We start from the raw sequence: 21,156 nt of genomic DNA, 5'->3' as shown, positions 1-21,156 counted from the left end.
TGGCATTATGGCAGGGATCTCATACTGAAATCCTGGAGGGCCACAGTGTCTGCTGGACTTTGATGTGTTCCTGCACTTATGTGCACAATTTAAGTCATTGGTTTACTAAAGTCCACACATCTTGGTTTCTAGGTCTAATCTGGCTGATTGGAAATCACTATCACAAAGTGCTACCACAGTCCTCCAGGATAGGAGTTTGAGACCCCTGCCTTATGGGCACCAGTGCACCATGTCTTTGTGCTTTATCATTTGTGCAAACAGATTTTCTGATCTTAGGATTGCATGGTTACAAACATACTATAATGGCACTATAACCAGAAATACAAAACATTTAGTTAAAATCCATTTGGTCACTGAACTGTAAAACAGGCAGTAATTGGAAGGACAATGCAAAACAACTAATGCCCCCAACACGCACGCACGCACGCACGCACGCACACACGCACACACACACTACATACAACTGTGCATGGCTACTGAATGATAGATGATGCATTTCAGCCTGATACAGATACACTTTGATCGCTGTTGTTCTGATTGCAGTCTGTATAAAATGATTGCGTGTGGGTTTTGAAAAAAGTCTGAGGACAATGCGGAAAGGTGACACTGCTGTGAAAGACACGCTTTTGAAGCTCTGCCCTTAAACACCAAGCCTCCGTGAAACAACACAGACGTTGCTCTCTTTGAAGATGAACTACATCACTGACTCTGGTGTCGATGTTTTGGGTACTGAGGAGTAATCCCTAAAATTACAAGGCTTTCAGGAAGAGACACCTTTGATACAAACTGCTTTTACACCAGAGCTACTACACGGTGTCTTGCATGCAGCAAACAAATGCACACTCAAATTGCTTTCCTTATTTTAGACATTAAAGGGCAGTTTGAAAGCAAGCGCAATGGAGAGGGCCCAACAAGGCAAAACAAACATTTCATCAATATGATTAGGCCAAAATAAACACAGGTTTATGGGCACAGGGAAACTCCAAACTAAATGACTCAGATAAGATACACCTACTTGCAAAGAGACAAAGTCCTTCTAGCTGTAGCAGATATGCCAAAGACCACATGGTCACTTCTGAAGGGAACAACAACTTGCTCTCACATTCTGCCTCTTACCAAACCACTTATGAACATAGCGCCCCGCAGTAATGAGGCCTGCATGCTATTAAGATGTCTAGAGCCAGAGCAGCTGCATGCATCAGCTAAAGTAAAGAGGCAAGGATGTTAATTAGCAAATTAGATTGCAGGTCATTAGATGGTTGAATTTAAAAAAGCCACAGAAACCTGTTCTCCAATACCAATACTCCTTGCAATAAATGCCATGGGATATCTAATGACCACAGAACATCTAGACCCAGTTTAAAAATCTTAACTGAATGATGTAGCAAAGGATTCTGAGAATTATCAATTGGGCATCAGCACAGAGTGGGCCTCCCAGTCCCTGGCCAACTTTCAGTATTTCCAGGGAAGACTCCCATTCATGCATTTCCCAAGGCCTATCCAAGCATACTGACCAAGCCTGGCCTTGCTTATGAGGGGTTCTATGACAGGGTGGTGCAAGTGCTCAAAATCAGAGTAGGAGGAAGTGTATGAAACCACAATGCTGCTTGTGCATCAAGTTCCAGTCTGGAAGAGATTAAAGGTATTTGGCTGACAATACAAAACGAAACGTCTTTCCCATGCACTTAAGAAATGTGAACTGTGACAATGTTAACATACTGTACATGATGCAGGCCTGGGTGAGGCTGCATTTTGGGGGTCTTGTAAATGAATACCGCTCCTCTCCGGTATCCAGCCAAGGTTGAGTGCAATGCCTGTGATTTGCAACCAAAGATGTTTCTGAAATGACACAGTACAGCTCTTGGCAGCTCCTGGGATGTCTGACTGCCGTGGGTGATGGAGGGTGAGGGGTGGAAGGGGGGCTGAGGGGAGGGGGTGCACACGGCAGCTGGAATAACACAGTAAAGAGGTGTTTCTGAGGTGCGATCCAGGTTTCCGTTTCCAGGTGGGATGGCGAATGGGAGTCAGATTTCCGCCCTCGCCTGCATTCCGTCCGCTCCGAACAGGACCCGGTCCCAGTTTACAGGGAGGTCACTGAAAGTTTTCCATGCATGCTCCACTGCAAGCATTGATCGACCAATCTGGGTCCAACACGGCCACAGTTCTCCAGATCTTCCAGCTCTCTTTGAATCACCATTGGAGAACGGTGAGGAAGGATGAAATTCTTCCTGTGATGCAGTAACTAGCTGAACTAAGCAGCCAATAGCACGGATAGAAACAAGACGTAAGCATTGGTAGCCTTTGGAAGGGATTGGAAGGATACCAAATTTCCTTTTATTCAATAGATTTTCATCCCGTTAAACAAACACCAGAGGTTTCTGTTAGGTGTACTTAAGGGGTACAGCCAGTGTTATTGATACAGGTAAGCATACACTACATAATGCTTTGAGATACTTCACATGACAAACCTGGACAAAACCTAAATCATTACTTACCCCGGTAGAACACCAATAATTCCACCTTCAACATCTTGACTCAGAAGTTTCATTTTGATTTGAAAGTTTATTTCAGACAGCAGCGAGGCAAAAATGTAACTGACTGAGTAAACATGAGAGTGTTAACTAGCTGGGGAGTTGTCTCTGTGGAGCAGATAGCTGGCTCTCCAAGGGATCATTTTAAATTGTGACCTTGGGCTTTCCACTGGGTTCAGCAGCCAAGACATTCAGAAGGTTTTAATTTCCGCCTCCAGTGTTAGACCACTTTCCCACGTCACCTCCAGTCAAACAACAGCGGAAAGAAGCAACGCAGCCTGAAACAGAAACCAACCCTCTCTCCTCTATTACCCCCCCCCCACACACACACACACACCCACACATATGCACACAAGGGCATGCCAGTTTCACTAACGCTGCTATACTGAATTGATTATTGATTGCTGGACTAAATTAATTACCGGTAAGAGAGAATGGCAGCTCTCCATGGGAAGAGGGCTGATTCAATTAATAGGAATTGCATTGAATTGGTAGGCTTGGCTAACCTTTATGGATTTACTATTTTGTGAAATGTACATCAAACTGACTACCATCAAGAGGATTCAGTACAAATTCTGTTGATGGTACAAAAGGGATCACAAGCACAGCATCATGTTAGTACCAGGAATGTCATGTTACTGATACTCCCATTTCCTAATAGAAAGGAGGTCAGGGAGAGTGCACACACTTATGACTCAAGCAAACATAAGCCATACAATTCACAGAGCACATGTCTGCCTATACGTTTATTCTCAAGAATTCAGGAAACTGCTAAGGATCATGGGGTGCAGACTAATTCTAAAGCTGAATATCCTTGCTGCTGCAAATAGGACACCACTTTTTTTATAAGCACTTTGCATTTTTTTCTCAAAAGCAAAGGCCACTTCTGCTACGCTATGGGCCTATTAAATTTCAACCACACAGTCTTACAATACCCTGAGCACTCATTACTGTAAGTTTTTGTCTTATAATAAGCTCTCTCTCTCTACGTGTAGTGTAAAAGTAAATTAAGGTTTAACGGCAAAACAGCATCCCCATGTGTATAGTAGGTTCTTTTCCAGAAGACATTCCTTTCACCTGTTGACACCAATTGTTTTCCAATGTGAAGTTAATGTTCTGAGACAAATTGTGGAATGCTGCTAAGGAAGTAAAGTGATTGCTGGTCTAGATTAATCGTGATAAGCATAACCACTCAAGGACCACAGCTGTATTTTGTAAAAAGTGTAAATAAATATCTAAAAAGTAAATCTAAATTGATTTATTAGGTAGTAGACTGCTTGCTGTATTTTACACTTTTTATACATGATATTATTCTAAAAAAAGACATAAAAATTGGGCGATTGTAGAGCGTAGCTGAACCTGACCCAGCCCTTAACTTGCACAGGACTTAGCAGGAAATTCAACATGACTGTTGGCAGAGAAACCTGGAGGCTATGAACTGTACAACTTCATTACTTCAACAGCTCATGAATCCTTGAGCTAGGAATCCTGAGAATTGCACTTTTGAATAGACCACACCAAGAAAGGGCAAGCATGCTGAAACTCACGCAACCATGACACGCCGAGAGCAAACAGCCTCCAACAAACCATCCAACAAAGCATAGCTCATCACAAAGGACAGCTTTTCCGGCCATGACCTCTGCCCTCTCAATGCATCCAAATGTGGTGGCAGTTCCACTTTGAAGGTCTCCGCAGATTACCAGGGATGATTTGTATAACTTCTTTAAAACGGCAGGTTTGGTTTTTGCAACTCCAACCAAAAAAACAACAAAGAAATCTGCTTTCCCAGAAGGAAGCCCTGTTTCAACCATTTCAATCCAAATTTCAGCTGGTGAACTGTACATAACACTTTGTAACTTTTATCCAGGAGATAAATGTACTGCAAATCATCATTTACACCCAAAATATTACTTTTGTCAGTAGCACTGCAACCAAATTCAACAGACAAATGATTTGTACCTTTAGTGAAATAATTAGTCTCCATTCAACCCAAGCCCTGTGCTCACGAGCCACCTTAGCAGCCACTCACCTCCACGATGCTGCGCAGGTCCCGGACATACATGCGCTCCGTCTCGATTATCTCCATGACGACACGGTCCACGTAGGTGAGCTTGGGGTTGGGGGCCATGGCCTTGGCCGCAAAGGGCGAGGTGGAGGGCTGGTTGGCTCCTTCGGTGGCGCTGGGGTTGCCGGCGTTGTTGTGCGGAGACCTGCTCTGGCGGAAGGGGAACCCCCTTCTCCTCGTCTCCCCTGGGTCCACGTGCCCCTGCTGCTGCTGCTGCTCCCTGGCGCCTCCTGCAGGGCTCAGCTCCAGGTCAATGTCGTCCCCCGGGCAGGGCGCGGCGCCGGGGAGGGCGGCGGTGCTCCCGTACAGGCTCTGCCCGTCCCGGGACGAGCCGGAGGAGAGGGTGGACACCAGGCTCACCGGGCGCTCGCCGTCGGCCAAGTCGGCACTGAGGGAGGCGGAGCAGTCCGACATGGTCGCCGTGGACATCCGCTCATTGCTGCTGACCGAGGAGGCCGTGGACAACCGAGGCGATTCTGCGTGCAAGAGAGAGAGAGAATCTTAGGCAAGAGGAAAAGGCCGGTTTCTCATATATCTGATTTTACAACAATTTACACAAAGGAAAACTGGCACAAATTGAGAGTTTGATACTGAAACACATAAAAACACACATAGCATAAACAGGATGGTTGTGAATTCTACTTTCATTGCACAGCTTCTCAAAATTTCGAGGTCAAAACACTTAAGAAAGCTACCAGACTCACATGGACCTCGCCTGCACACTCCACATGGACCAGGCTTTCACACTCAACATAGACCTGGCCTTCACACTCAACACGAACCTGGCCTTCACAGTCAACATGAACCTGGCCTGCACACTCTACATGGACCTGGCCTGTAGATTCAACATGGACATGGCCTACACAGTCAGCATGAACCTGGCCTGCACACTCAACATGGACTTGGCCTGTAGACTCAGCATGAACATGGCCTGCACAGTCAACATGAACCTGGCCATCACACTCAACATGGACCTGGTCTACACACTCAACATGGACCTGGCCTGCACATTCAAACGAGAACATTGACACTCTACATGGACTTGGACCTGTAGACTCAGCATGAACCTGGCCTGCAGAGTCAACATGGACCTGGTCTACAAACTCTACATGGACTTGGACCTGTAGACTCAGCATGAACCTAGCTCGCACCTGGTCCAGCTAATGTCCCTGTAGTTGCACAGCAGACTTCTCACTACTCCCACAATGTTCCACTGTTAAACTACAGGGGGGTGTTAAAGCAACCCCGGACCTCCACATCTGGAGTTATGGGGGTGGGGGTGGGGGGGATTGGGGGGTCGACTCCCAAAGAGCACAGCCCAAAGAGCTCTTCACTCTGAAGCGCTGAAGGAGCTGCACTTCTCCCTACCGCTGGGGTGCTTTAACACGCTGACGTACCAATCCCCATGGAAACCTAACAATGAGGGGAAACTCAACTCATGCTGCATTTCACACGGGAATGGCCCTATGTCCTGCACTAAACAGTACATAATTTTAACGTATCTGTCAAAACAAGACTGCTCATCCAAATCATACTGATAACAGCTACGGTTACTCAATGGAAAAAAATGATCACTTGTGAGGTCATATCCTGTGCATCTATTGAGTGGTATTAAACAAAACATTTTTAAACTGTATAAAAATGTAATTATAATGAAAATATTAGCAGTGGAAAGCCATTTTGCAGATACAGTGCACATCTGAAAAAGGTACAGTACAGTATGTTAGCAATGACCGCATGGCCCCTGGATCCAGCTTCAAGCCTGAAGGGCTCAAGACTTTACTGCAAAGGGGGCTTTCTGAGATGGTTACAGTCAAGACCAAATTACGACACTTCACCTCCTGTGGAAAACCCAGCAGTTTCCTGCCAAAGCTATGACAACAGTTCCCTGGATCTGGGGGAAATGATCAGGGCAGACCAGCGGGGGAATGTTGAGCCTCGTTTATGTCCTGCCGTTAAAAAGTTAAATAAAAGAGAATCCAGGAGGCTATTAATCTCAAATGTGACATCATGATTCTCCACTTTGCTGAATGAAGTGAGCTCAGTTACTTCACAGGTCAAAACTTTCCCAAACACTGTCACTGCTGTAAAACCAAAACGCCACACATGCGGTGGAAAAGCGGCTTAAATGCGAAGTAATGGCTGGGAAACCTTACCTTCAGAACTTAAGAACATGAAATACAGATCAGAGAATACAACCTCAACGTACAAGTGATGCATATACACTATAGTATATACTACTATACTATAGTTGCTAACTATTATTACAAGAGGATTTAAAGGATACTAATGCATTTTAGGTAAGAGGAGAGATTAATGGACGTTATGATTAATGGATGGCCTTTCCGAGCAGACTACATGCAAAAACAAGGTCACACTTTCTGTAAAATTCACCTTTTGAGTTAAACAACAGAGAAACCAAAAGTCTGAAATAGTGTCTTCAAGGCAGATGACTGAGTGAGTGAGACAAACTCCTTCCAGGCCATCCGTCAAATAAACTGCATCCAAGTGTTTGCAAATTCAATTAAGAGCTGGAAAGGAAAGTGTGCAGAAAAACCCACTACAGACCCACAACTGGATTTGCAGACAGTCAGAAAAGACAGAAACATCTGCCACAACAAACAGCACAAAACGGTCTGCAAAATAACTCCAGCATCTGTTAAGCTGCAACCACTGGAAAGGGCAGTTCAACAAAAAGAGACATTCCACAATGTGACAGAGGTCAATATGTTTGACTGCTACTGTACTGGTTATTGAATGCTTTCCTCAATCTGAATTCTAAAATAAAAGATAAGATTCCCTGGCATGAAATTACAACTTCGGCAGAGAGCTGTAGACAGGGGAAAGACAAGAGTAAACACAGGAAGCTGTAGGCACTAGTAATCCATGCCACCCAAACAGTGATTCAGGATAGGACACAAAGAGCTGCACCAACCTTGAGGGACATCATATAAATAAAACACCCCGATTCTATGTAATGCCAAAACCAATGAGTTTCTTCATCTCATAAGCTTGCATAAGCAACATAATAAATATTTTCTGTATTGATGCAATAATGTTCTTACCCTTAGAGGGTGAGATTGGATATCTGAGACCACCGGAAGGATTTCTCTCACAGAGGCCCATGTACTCTGTATCCACAGAATAAAACATATTTGTGTGACACAGATCATAGCTCTCACCTATGACCTCTGTCTTAAAGACATTATGCAATGAGTCATTATCCAATTAACAGTGTTGGGCATTCCTGCTTTTAGTTTGCGTAACTTGGAAATCTCATTCATGAATACAATATAATTTATTCAAACCACCAGTCAATAACATGAACAAAAGGATACATAAACTGGGACAAATCAAAACCTAGGGAACATCATGATTTGGGAATATTTATTTTGGAACAATACAACAGGCCCAACAAGTTCTGAGTAGGTCTGAGAAAAGGCCAGCTCTTATTAAAAAGAAGCAGTGGAAGCAGTTATACACTGTTGGTGCAACAGAAAGGGCCACACTACTTGAACTGCATGATATCTGAAAATAACAGAAAGCTGGAAGAAAGCCCATGCCAGATCCAGAAGGTGACATGGTTAAGCATTTTAAAGCATTCCTTGATAAACCTTAATTTTTGTGAAATTAACTTTTTAACTGTGTGCATTTTTGATGGAGAAACAGGCTCTCACTCAAAGGCATTTTTACCCCTTTCTAGCGCAGACAGGTATTAAAGGTATTACAGGTATCTTCAGATTCTGTTTATTTTAAGTGTGGACTCATTGAGGTCTCAGGGTGAGCAGGATATCATCTTGCCCCAAGACAATCCTGTTTCACCTGTGCTCCATCCCAGAGCGCAAACACTGACCAAACTCCCTTCACAAGGAAACACTCTCAAGCTAGAATATCATTTCCATCTGGACATCCCCAATAAGCTGAGCTGGACTTTCACCTCCACAGTGATGGTCATAAAAGGAGTAAACTCCCCCTGAGTACAGGAGAGGGGGGGGGGGGAGGGGGAGAGAGAGAGAGAGAGAGAGAGAGAGAGAGAGAGAGAGAGCATGAGAGACAGAGAGAGAGAGAAGCAGGCATGCCATGGCCATAAAGTTCAAATCTAGGGAGATTTTGAACTTTCCCAAAATCACAAATATGGAAACAACGTGCATTCCGCTGCTTCCTTCCCATTACGGCACACACACCAGAAAGAGAGAAAGTCCCGTTTACTCTCTGTACGAATGACCTCACTCCCCAGGGATGGTGGACGTAGAGGAAACCCTGTTCAGAACTCTGGGCAAGTGTTTTGCTAGAAACGCTCCTCTCAAACTCTTCTACTAACAGCAGTTGTAGTAACAACACAAGCTGTAATGATCATTCTTATAAATCATTACCCTACCCTGTTACAGGGCTACAGTCCAAGCACTTTTCAAGCAGTGGCTCACATCTGGAAGGTACTCAACCAAAACGCCACACAAATCAACGAGTTGGCATTTAGAAAAGCAGGGTTTTGCTCACATTGAAAATGATATACTTGGTTGCTACAAGTCTAGCGAACATACTGATAAATTAGACAACATGGTCAACTGGATACATTTAGAAATATAGCCTCAGTAATTCATCTCTCAGTTTGCATACAATAAAGTTGACCATTCAAAGCCCACAGAACTGTAACAATCCAAAAAAAAAGTACACTTACAGAGGTGTCTATGGTATATAATTGGCCTGTGTTGTTTTGGAGTTTTTCCTTCCGGAAACCAGGCATCATTGCAGGGGTTGTAGAATGAGTAACCAGCAGAGGAGGAATAATCTCACTCTGTTCCCATCGGAGCAGGCGTACTGCAGTGCTGACTTGCAGATGGTTGATGTCAGTGTGTTCTCACATGGTGAATCACACTTTTTCAGCCCTTCAGTTTTACTGGAGAGCCAAGATTCAGGTCTAGACTCGAGATGCCCACCCTCTCTGGGAGCTGGGCCGAGCACACTCATGAATTGGGGATGACCTCATTCAAAACACCCTGGTACAAAGCGCTCTATGAACTAACCTTAAAGAACTTCCCCTCTGTGCAGGCTGCCACAAAAAATTTTGCATGCAAATGGCCAGAGTAAAATTGAAAATTCGCTGTCCTTTTCTGTAAAAGATTAGGGCAAACCCATGGTATGTTTGCCGTAAAGCTGCAGAGCCAAAGACTCACCGAACCAACGGGATATCCTCCGGTTAAGGCCGTTCAGGAGGGTCCGTTCTTCCCAGACGTTTCTGCTGCCGGCTATATCCACCACACCTGGTCTTAGCGGGAGCCCCCAGCCCCACTCCTTGGTTCTGCCAAGCAGACTCATGGCTCTTTACTCCCCACCGGGGGGCAGTGGTGGGGGGTGAGGGCAACAGAACAAAGAAAGACAGCCCCCCGTCCCTCAGTCTCCTCATGGGTACCGCTGAAGCAGGGCCCCCCTGTCCTCAGGCTCAAAGTGGGAGAGCACTCAGGCAAACACTCCGAGGCTCACAGGTGAAACGCGACTGACACCGCAGCGGCTTGGGCTTACGCTTGCACACAGGAACACGCCCCGGACGCTAAGGGGGGGTGGGGGTGGGGGTGGACGTGGGGGCGGGTTCGAGGGCAGGAATGCATGGCAGAAAGCGCTCTCTCACATTTCCAGCGCAGACTACGAACTCACCCGCTCTCCAGCGCAAAGGCGGCCCAGCGAAATGCCGTGAAACACAACAGCATTCAGTGTCTGTGCCAGACCAGCTGAGTATAGACTGCACTGTAAAATAACTGTAAACTCTGACATAACTGCTAGACACGGTTGTCTTTAAATCAAAGTTGATATAAAAAAACCCAGAATTTTTACAATCTGAGAGAATTTGTCATAAGCAGTTCATGATCACAGATAAAAATTTCAACATATTTTTCTAAGAGCATAATAAAAACAAATGAGAGATTTTGCTATATATGTACCAACATTCGTGGGCCTAGTTTGTGTCAACAGTACAGTCTTTTAGAGAGTAAAAATGAGGAGCAAAGAAAGATATTCAGCTTAATCGTCAAGGTAACTTGGATGACATAATGAATTATTTACGCTCTAACAAATTTTTGTTTTGCCTTAATGTGTAGACAAGTAAAGAATGGCTAATCCTGAAAAATTGAAAATTTTATGCATTCATGTAAAAAAAAGAAAACATCTCAGTCTTATTGTGATGAATACCACCATGGTTTTGGTTGACCTCATTGCTTGAAAAACAAAAGCAAATCAGGAACATGTGTCAGACACAATATGTCTTCAAAACCAGGCAAAGGTGCATACCATGAGTCAGACTCACTCCCAGTTCTCCACCCAGGCCCTGCATGGCAGGGTGATCACAACAGCCTCACATCACTCACAATGGTGTTTATGGACTTGGACTTTGTGACACACCATTGGATGAAATCAGCACATGGACTATTGAGTAGTACGGGCACCAGGAACAGGAAGACAGTAATACTGTAAATGACCATAGTGCACGGAGGCACTCAGCCATCTGTACTGTCAAGCATACTGATGAGTAAATACCCCAATGTGTGCGAGTGCACAGCATAAACCTAATTAAATCTGGTCTTTTGCTTCATTCAAACAACTTTAACCTAAGACGAGTGCATTATTGATATCTATCAATCCACCCATACCTAGTAACACTTTAGTTCATTATATTCAGAAAATAACACACTTATTTACAAATAACATTAGTACACAAATTCCTCAAGCACTGCTTGAGTGCTTCTTTGACTGAAGTTTTATATGAACCATCAAACAACCCATACTTGTGGGAATGACAAGTATGGGTTAAGCATGCTTCATTGCATGCGATGACTTTCTCTCCTGCCAAGTATGCAAAAACACGTTGGTTGGAATTCATATGCATGCTTACACTGTCTACTTGAGGTTTGGAACAGTACTTGATGTCTTAGCCACAAAGATCTGAACTTCTATGTATTATAGGTAAATAAAAGCTTGCCCTTTGGAACAAGGCCAGATGCTAATATGTCATCTAGAGTAAGAATGTGGAGGGACACATTCTTTGGACAAGTTTTCAATTCAACCCTCTAATCAGCTCACCATCTAAGCACTCCCGTCATTAAGAAAACAAATCGGACATAAATTAGATCAAGTAATTAGGTGTAACCTCAAGATAATGCCTTGCGTTCCTGGCTGCATTATAACATAGCGAAAAGCATTGCTTAGCTAAGATCAGAAAATATTATCCACTGCAGCGATAAGCCCTCCTCCCTTTCCGATGACGTTCACTAGCAGTTTGAAGCCAACGATTTCATCTGAGAAATTCAACTGGCTTTGAAGCTGCAGGCAACTCTCAGGAACCCAAATCATGGACCTGGAGATGAGGTCAGTGCTTGTGAGTGTAGGATCAGCACGTCTCCCACTCCCAATGACACCTCCACAAGCCTCCTTCAGCCGCCACAGGCAGCTCCTGCGCTTTAGGCTGCAGAGGAGCACTGCAACTCACACATACTCCCGCTGGAGTCCAGGCACGGACACCACAGAAAAATACGCAACCAGCTCAACAAACACACATCAATTTCTATTCAGCAATATTCCTGTTCCCAGTAGGACATCCATAAATGGAATCCTCCTGGTGTCGTTCCACTTCTGGAAAAAATGTCTACAAAAATATTCAATGAACAAAAAGCATTCATGGAACCACCAGAAGCCTCATATTTCTACTGGAATCTGTAAGCATTTAAAAGCCAATGACAGGCTTGGAGGCTCCACGTCTTCCCCCCGGTCTACCATGGGAGGACAGATCCAGTCACTGTGTGTTTTCACTTCTGTCTCCCAGCACTGTAAGCTTCTGGTACTGGACAGGGAAATTACACAGCTTATCATAATACCATATCATTCCTCAACTTTCTTTCCCTTCAACCACAGAAAATGGCAGACAATCTACACAAACACTTTAGGGTAGTAATCACAATGAGGGTATGTTGGAACATACAGTTCAGGGATTTGTGAAAAGAAAACTTTAGGACTTTGGACAGAAAAAACATAAAGAGTAGATTACTCATCTGCCATAATGGAACATTCCACAGATAGTCGCACATTTCATCATTCATTAGTATGTACAAACACACTAAGGCGTCTGAGAACAAACACAGACATTAAAGCATCTGAGAAGCTTTAGAGGACTCGATTACGCAAAGTAAAAATAATGTTTTTTGTTATAAGAACAAAGAACCATACTTACTTGAGCATTTGCTTTCCTAAAAGCCACAGGTTTTCCATTAGTGTCAGACGATGGGAAGAAAAACAACAGGAACGTTCTGCCCCTGAAATCCCCAGCCCGCCCCCCGAACCCCCCACCCACCCCGCCACTGATCCAGTTGCCTGGAATTCCCAAACACCTGCGAGTTGGTATTTACACGTCAACACATTGAGCAGGATATGGCTAAATCCCAAGGAATGTGACAGGTGTTTGGTAATACTTTGCCCACCTCCAGTAGGGTAAACTGATCCACTTTGTGGCCTTACCTGTCTTGTGTGTTTGGGTTTATCAAAGCCCTAACTGAAGCTTTAGACTCAACTCTATTTGGTGGTCAACTTCTCTCTTCAATTGGCATTAAAGTTATAGTATGTGTTGAGACTCAGTTCTGTCCTTATACTGGCACAAAACATTTCAACGAGCTTTACTGGAAAACTGATTACTGTGTTACTTAAAATGCTCATTAAGCCACAAGATTAAGAGCCATACTTATTTTTAACATATAATCAGGATTATAACTGTAAAATTTCCTTCTGACGTAAAGTATGTCATTTCTAAATGCAAGGTCTGGAGGTCTGACATGGCCTGTTTGTTCAATATGGATATTCACTTCCAGTTAATTCCTGATTGGCAGCCTACTAAAGGGGTGCATTGCTGGTTGGTTAAAACATGAATGACATGCTAATCGTGCAATAAGAGTGGTATCCAAATGATGAATATCAAATCCTCCACTAGTAGGCACTATGGGGACTTCAAAATCTCAACAACTGAATAGAATAGGCTGGAGAGGAATGTATTTGTTTTCTTTGCTTCTTTATGTATAACAACCTAAAATGATCATATTACATAGGTTTAAAAAAAGAAGTAAATATGACAAATGTCATAATATAAAATACACTTGGGTAGTTTTGATTGTTTGTTGGGGTTTTTTGTGGTGTTGAGCCAGGCAGAATTACAAAATAGGATGGCGCAGATGAATCCATAGACAATGTCACAGCACAATGGTTAGCTGTCTTCTGAAAAGGAAACGTGATTAGTTTACCAGGGGCTTAGGCCAACACAATACAAGCACGTAACCTTGAGCAGGAGGCTAGGAGGCACATCCTATTATAACCTCATTGTCAGTGGCTGAGCCAACACTTAAAAGAATAAACAGTCTGTCCGGAGGCCGTTGTTCTCTCTGATAGTGTGTGAGGATGTGTTCTGGTCTGGGGCAATAAATCATTTCCTATCCTAAATAAATCAGTAGGAGGGAGCTTTTTTCTACCTACAGTTAAATACCAGCAAAGGCATTTGTAAGGGGATACTTCATCTGACAGAAGACTGCATTTACTGTCAGAGGCCAACGCACCAGAAATTCCTTATGCGTGCGAGGGGCATGTTATGCGTTCCTCGGCAGCCTAAAGAGACATAAATATTTTTCAAAAATCACCGCCTTCAAATGGAAAGCACGGGGGACTCATGTGCGTGCCAAAGGCCATCCTCCACGCCAGCGATCGATTCGCCATCAGCGTCCGTCCACAGCTCTTCAGTCACGGCAGACGACACGCCCGGTTGCGACGAGCAGAAGGAGGTCAGGAGAAGGACTTGGGAGGATTCTTCATCTTACGGGTAATATGTCATTTTAGCTGGGTAAAATCAGGTCCCGATTAGATGAGGAATTATCCCATTGCCTCCTTTTTCAGCAGGAAGAATCAACACAGTAAAGAAGAGAAGCTATGCCTTTTAAACAAGCTAGCACATTTTCATTTATTTAAATGATTTTGGCATCCTGTTGTGGGTCTGCGCCTCACGCTGCTATCAGTAGGTAAACGCAGTGTTGTGCGTCCTGCTCACACAGCTGTATCTGTAACTGCAAATTTGCAAGGGCATTTGCATACCTTGCTGCTCCATCTCTGTGTCTCTCCTGCAGCAGCATAATGGAGCTCTGTTCTGGGATCACACAGGTCATCTCGATGTCTCGTGTGCCAAGAGTAAAGGATTTACAATTTACAGGCCCAGATAGGATTTAAAAACAGCATGGCGCAAACACTGAAGTCGAGTATGAAACTGGAAAGACTACACTGTAAATATGCGCGTAAATCCACATATTGATGTTTAACAACGCCGCCTTACACGTGCACATAGCAACTACGCTAATCCTCCTTTGATCATTCCCAATAGTGTCAGTCAGATGAAGTCAGCATTTAGAGTCGTTGTACACATGAAAATCTGCCAATCAATCCATTGACCTCAGAGAATGGCTAAGAACGTGAAAAATACAGGATATCCTAGAATAAAAGGTAAAGGGGTCATCTTTGTTTTCACTCTTGTTTGAACTATAGAATGATTAACCCAGTCAAGGTTCTGAGTTAGCATAGCGCTCTGATATGGGGTTCTGTGAAATGGAGATTTAACCATGATACTACAATCTGGGAGAGGACATAGGATGGAAGGAACTGCTTGTTTTTACAACCATAAAAGCCTTCTAGTGTATATAGAACACTCTGGAGTTGTCCTTCGTTTCATGTTGCAACTCTAAAATGCTTTGGAGATTATGTGGGATTAGCTGCTCGTGTCCAACAAGATTAGCAGATGTTGCATTAAACGGGGGGTGTGAGAGGGGTCTGCGGACTTGACAGGGTTGGCTGGGTCTCTGAAATTCTTATTCCAGTTCCTAGAATTCCTGGATGTTTTCTGTGGGGGAAATGCTCAAAGTCTGCTCGATGAAAAAGCCGTCAACAAGGCCTCTCCCTGCTGTTTCCCATTCCTGACATCCCAAACCACCTGGAACATGCCTTTAGGGCCCTCACTGACAGGGAAGTCGATATTAATGGGCTCAGTGTTTCTGACAGCCTTGTCACCAAACAGCGTTGAGCCACAAAACAAATCAGTTGTTTCAGGCCACCAGATAGGGAAGTACGCTTTGTTGAGGTTGAGTTTCCTGATTGGACTTTGAATACAGTTAATTTGTGCCCCAGGGTGACAGTGACTGTTTCTGAAACCATTTGATAATGAGATGTTAGGGATTAATACAATCAGCACATTTAAAAAAAAAGGGAATGGAATATTTTGCTAAAGGTCATTCCCATATTAACCTATTAAGGGACCTGACCGGTCATTATACAACCTACTTGAAAAGGGGAAACTTGAAACAGTCTATCTGACAGTGAAAGGTTCAGGTTTGTTTACCCACTTAACTATAATCCGGTTGTTCAGATTTTCCATTTCAAAAGAATTCAGCCATATTTGATAAATATAGATCTAATGGAGAAGCAAAGAGACTATTTTTTGGCCATGCATTTTAAATATAGCACAAGCCTTGTCCTCTGCTCTACTAAATACAGCATTTTCTTACATTCCAAAACCAACCATATCATGTTGTGTCATCTCAGTGGCATTTTCTCAAGGGTACACTGCTGAAGTGCATTATCGGTCACATTTAAAAAAAAACAAGTATTTCTTGGAAAGATTATACTACTAAATGATTCAGGCAAAAAAAAGACTTCCAAGAATTACTCGGACAATGTATATAAAAGTAGTAAATGTGGCGATTCTTTGTCCTAACAGGCCTGACAGACAACATGTTAGAAGTGTGACTGTGTTTAGCATACTGCATGCTTTATCCATTAGCAAATCTGTACAAATCATGGAATGTGTGAAACTCAAGTGATTGTCTAGTAATGGAGGCACAGAAAAGAAACACAATCCATGCAAATTTTCCATCCGTGATAAAATGCATAAAGATGACAAGAATACCCACACTGCAACTGGCCATCACAGCTAAATCTGTGATTCAACTTACAAGTATGAGGCCTCAGAAGTGACCTATTAGTATTACTCAAAGTGGACCCTGTACAGCTGAGCATGCATTTTGTGACCATACAGTTACAGGATGTTTTGGTCCATCTGGAAAAAAATCCTACTTGTGTCCCATAGTCTTAGTACAAAAAAAGTCCATTGTACAAGGCAGTATACATGTAAAATGGTAAATGCACTTTAATAGAACCGGCAGCCTGAGGAAAAGAGATTACTCAGACAAGGAGTGATCACAGTATTTGTGTGCAATTACCATGGGCCCCACCAACTCCCACTTCAGTAAAACTCTCAATCTAGCACAGCAGATGGTTGGAACTAGCACTTCTGATATACATATGTATGAGCAAGACATTACAAAGACAGCTCTCACAGTATATGAGGGTGTGTGTGAGCGATTGTGCATTCGCATGTGTGCTGCAACTTTGCCATGGAGGACCTGCACAGTCCTATTCTCTGTCATTATTGTCTCATATTTTTTCTCACAAATTAATATATACCATTAACAGAAACAACCAGTAAATATATGTATGTGTTTTATGAAAAAGCACTGAAAAAATAGCGTGTGCGCAGATTTTTGCCCTATTTCGGTTACTTGGATTTTGTTTGTGAGCTGGAAATATAAACATTTCCATACACTGTATAGCATAAATTTAAATGTACAGCTTTAGCCAAATTTAAATGATGAATGCTAACAGTAGGCTTTAACAGCAGAACAGTGACAATTGCTAGAACAGTTAAACAAATCCAGTTTACAATTGTGGCTACAATGTTGAAAGCTCTACACCAGATCTGGGGGTGCTAAGGAAGAAAGGACAGACATGCAGACAGGTGCAGAGCAGACCAGGGTATGCTGGTTATAAGGGAGACAGAAGCCTCTCAGTCACATGTTAGAGATTGGAGCTGACACTGACATGCAGTTTTGTTCCTAATTCTAACCCACACACCCCACAAGTCAAAAAACAGTGCTGCTTACAGTGTCCTTTTAATGTGGAGGAAATCATACAGTCATTTCAATTAATTTGCATAATAACATAACATAACGACAAGAAGTCATTCAGCCCAACAATGTTTGCCATTTTCCTAAACTGTAAACTGTACCTAGTGTTCTGATTACCTACAGACTAGATAGTATCTATCAAGCCTAATCTTGAAAATCCCCGGAGTTTTTGCCTCTACTATGTGATCTGACAGGCTATTCCACACATTGACTACTTTCTGTGTAAAAACATTCTTCCTAATGTCTGTACAAAATTTACCTTTTGCTAATTTCCATTTATGGAAAATACAAGGTCCTGTTGTACACAAGTGATCAGCTGTAATATTCATTCAAATTCAGATGACTGTACAGATACACTGGAGGTGTACGTGGAGCTTATGTGGGATGGGTGTTATCACAGTTCCAAGTCCTGCTAAAGCCCACAGAACAGCTAATGCAGCCAAGTCTCCTTTCCAAAGGCCTTTGGAAAAAAAGGAATCTAAAGTAGGGATGCATGATAATATCAAAAGTCCTATGGGTATTGGCCAATAATAGCTTTAAACAAGCCTATTCCCATCAAACCAATGCTAAGATTATGGCCCCTATGAAGATAGCAACACAATGCATACACCAGAGGAATATGATGAGCAGAACACCCTAATACATGTGCCTATAAGCAAATTTATATTTCTCACACTTTAAGCCACGCAGCACAAGCCAGTGGAGGTGGCTCTAATCAGAGTCAATCTAAAGGAAACTTTAGCTGCAGAAACCTGAGGAACTCTGCCTAGCGCCGGGCGGAACAAAGCCAATTGTGTCCCGCACTGCAGACGAGAGGCTCCAGCACTGCCCTGCAGCGGCAACTGGCCGGGTTAATACCAAAAATACATTTGCTCCAAAGCCAATTTCCCACACAATGAATGTGCCGTCATATATGCCCTTTCTTTGCCCGTCCGTTCCCATTTCATTTGCTCATCTGAAGCAGCTGGCTTGCAGTGACGGCTTTCGAAATTCCCTGCCGTGACTGGGAATGAGGTTCTCCCCCCGTGTCAGTTGAAGATTTACCGCCACGACAAAAACACAAATATAATCAACGTAAGCGTTCCCTTCTCTTAATGAGTGCGGCGAAACCTTTTCGTAAAAAAAACTGGCCATTCCAGCAAAGCCAAAAAACGTGGAGCCAGAGGCTTGAATCTTTCCAGACATACAGTTAGTGAATGGTGAAGCCCCCTCTCATAGCCAATATGCGAAGCATCAATCAATCAACCAACCCAGTGGTGAATTAGAAAATGAACTTGACATGGTTGTATTGTGCAATCATTCGACAATGCTTCCCTTGTTTAAGTTTTGGCACAGAGACAGGGACTCCACGTCCATGTTTAACTTGACGTATTCACAAACGTGCTTGCCGACACCCATCATCAGTTACTTTGCTACTTGCCAACAGAAATCAGTGCAGACTCATTTCCAAAGCAGCAGGCTACTGCTGCCTGATTAATGTATGCAGAAGCAGGTTTCCTTGGCAATTAAGAGGGTTTAAGGAGCTACAGGCCCCACAGTATATGACCAGAGCTAAGCACATTAACCAAAGAAAACTCTTGGTAATTGAGCAGAAAAATCTGCATCGACAAGGAAAAATCTCAAGGTCTCAAGAGAGGACACAACTTGATGTTCATAAACACCAACCTAATTCAATAACGTGGAAGACCAAAATTTGAACAGGCCACAGACAACCCTGAACATCTTCTCAAAAAATGAAAAACATTCAATATTACTTTCCTGAGAAGACAAAAAATGCATTTATGGGTCTCTGAAATATTAATACCCATTTCCATAAGAAGACTTATAATACTTTGAAATTGAAATGTAGACCATTTTAGCAGAATGCGCATCTATGCCATCCTTCAAATAGTATCGTGTATCAAATTCATTCATCATCACTTAACTTGCAAACTCACTGAAAAATGCCTTGACAGTGCAATGTGGCCAGGCAGTAAATAAAGATGTCATTACATACCTTGAGAACACGCTTTTAAAGAGATGCTTTGTAAGAATGGGCCAGGTGTTCTCTCTTGTAAAGGTGACAAATCCTCTCTGACATTTTACCAGTCAAACAGCCTTCCTTCAGAAAGACTGACTCCCTTTCCTGGGACCAAAAGAATGGTCCCCTCAGCAAAGCTCACTTGATGTCCCTCTCTTGGCTCGACCTTCCTGGTTGGGAGACAGGAATGTTCTAACCAATTAAAATGGAGTTAGATGACAAAGCGCTGACCAGGGCTCCCTTTCTGCAGGACCCCGCCCCCTGTCGGCGCAGACCCACCACGCTCAGCTGCTGCTGGACTGTTACCATGCCAGGGTCCTGATCCAGGAACGGGCATCGCTCCAATAATCAAAGCAGGAGCACGCGGAAAGAAGCCAACATTCAAAACCGTACTTTTCAGCCTGTACCCAACACGTTTACCCACCCTTTCTCTTAACACAAACATGCATCCATTCCCCGTCTTCCAAAAACCAACATGTTTATCAATTAAGAAGCTTATTTTATTCCTTTTATTTGTGGGACCCAAAAATGCATACAAATGTTTTCAGAAAAGGTCGCGCCAGTCAAGCTCAACTTGCTGAGTGCCGTGGGAGGTCAGCGTGATAATGACCCACTGTGCTGAAACGACTGCGGAGGAAGGGGGAAGACACAGGACCACAGGCCCATATGAACTGCTCACATGCAAATTCTCCTCGGGGCCTTTCGGCTACTGTAGAGAGGAAATTCTGTGCAATTTGATCCATGGCTACACAGCGCACTGCACACAAGAAAGCTATTCAAGACTGGGAAATGGGTCAGGGAGTGCGTGAATTTTAATGTGATACTGTATTATCTGTGGATTAGTAGAGGTCAGTCCACGGAAGAGGCAAAAGAAGATTTTAAACCTTTGCAAACAATGTTGCATTCGCACGGCTATTACAACGTATATTCCGCAAGCAGGCCACTTTGTTAAAGTCAATGAAATGACGCAGAACTTTTTCAGAGTTTCTGAAGGGACCTCAATGTAAACATCAATCAAGTGAGTCTGAAAATGTCCTACTTTCTCTTAACATTGTCTGAGTTTAACAGAGGTTGCATTGAAAGCCTACAACCAGTACGGAAGAGCTTGTAAAGCATTCACTCAACTCACTAGCTCCTAATCTGCCTAATCCATTTACCAGCTCTAATTTACTCTTCACAAGCCCGCACAGTCACTTCTGAGTGGGTTTTGCACAGGCATGTCATCACACAGACAACAGCCAATGGCCTGTCAAAACAGTTATCCCAGAGAGAACGAGATTCCCAGGTTCCTGATCCACCCACAGGACTCCTGGTACAGCAGCATTCCTGTCAGGACGGCAACCGCATACTCAAGGCACTGTGGTGCACACTTTTCATAAGCACATTTATGCATGCCAACATTTCTCTTTCTTTTCTCCTGACTGTGTACATTACGCAAGTGTGTGTCTGCACACGTTTGTGTGCACGTGCACATGAGCACACCTGCATGACTGCATGCAAGCACACAATCATTTA

General features: G+C 43.4%; 1 protein-coding gene across 5 annotated transcripts in view; it reads right to left on the bottom strand.

Moving 5' to 3' along the window:
• LOC135250121 (pleckstrin homology domain-containing family G member 3) overlaps window positions 1-21,156 on the bottom strand; it is a 69,682-nt gene that overhangs the window by 25,445 nt on the left and 23,081 nt on the right. For 2 of the 5 annotated variants that reach the window (XM_064326112.1, XM_064326103.1), the window contains exons 1-2: window positions 9,771-10,092; window positions 4,561-5,072 (exon numbers count right to left, since the gene is read on the bottom strand). In XM_064326112.1, coding sequence (XP_064182182.1) covers window positions 4,561-5,072; window positions 9,771-9,912 — 654 coding nt within the window. In that variant the 5' untranslated portion in view covers window positions 9,913-10,092. Of the gene's footprint in view, window positions 1-4,560; window positions 5,073-9,274; window positions 9,295-9,770; window positions 10,093-21,156 lie in introns of those variants that run through there. The other 3 variants (XM_064326121.1, XM_064326129.1, XM_064326137.1) reach the window with 2 other exon arrangements.

Source organism: Anguilla rostrata, chromosome 1 (genome assembly GCF_018555375.3).
Source record: "Anguilla rostrata isolate EN2019 chromosome 1, ASM1855537v3, whole genome shotgun sequence".
In the NCBI taxonomy this organism is placed as follows: domain Eukaryota; kingdom Metazoa; phylum Chordata; class Actinopteri; order Anguilliformes; family Anguillidae; genus Anguilla; species Anguilla rostrata.
The sequence above is the reverse complement of the archived record's forward strand: the minus strand, read 5'-3'. Positions and strand labels throughout refer to the sequence as shown.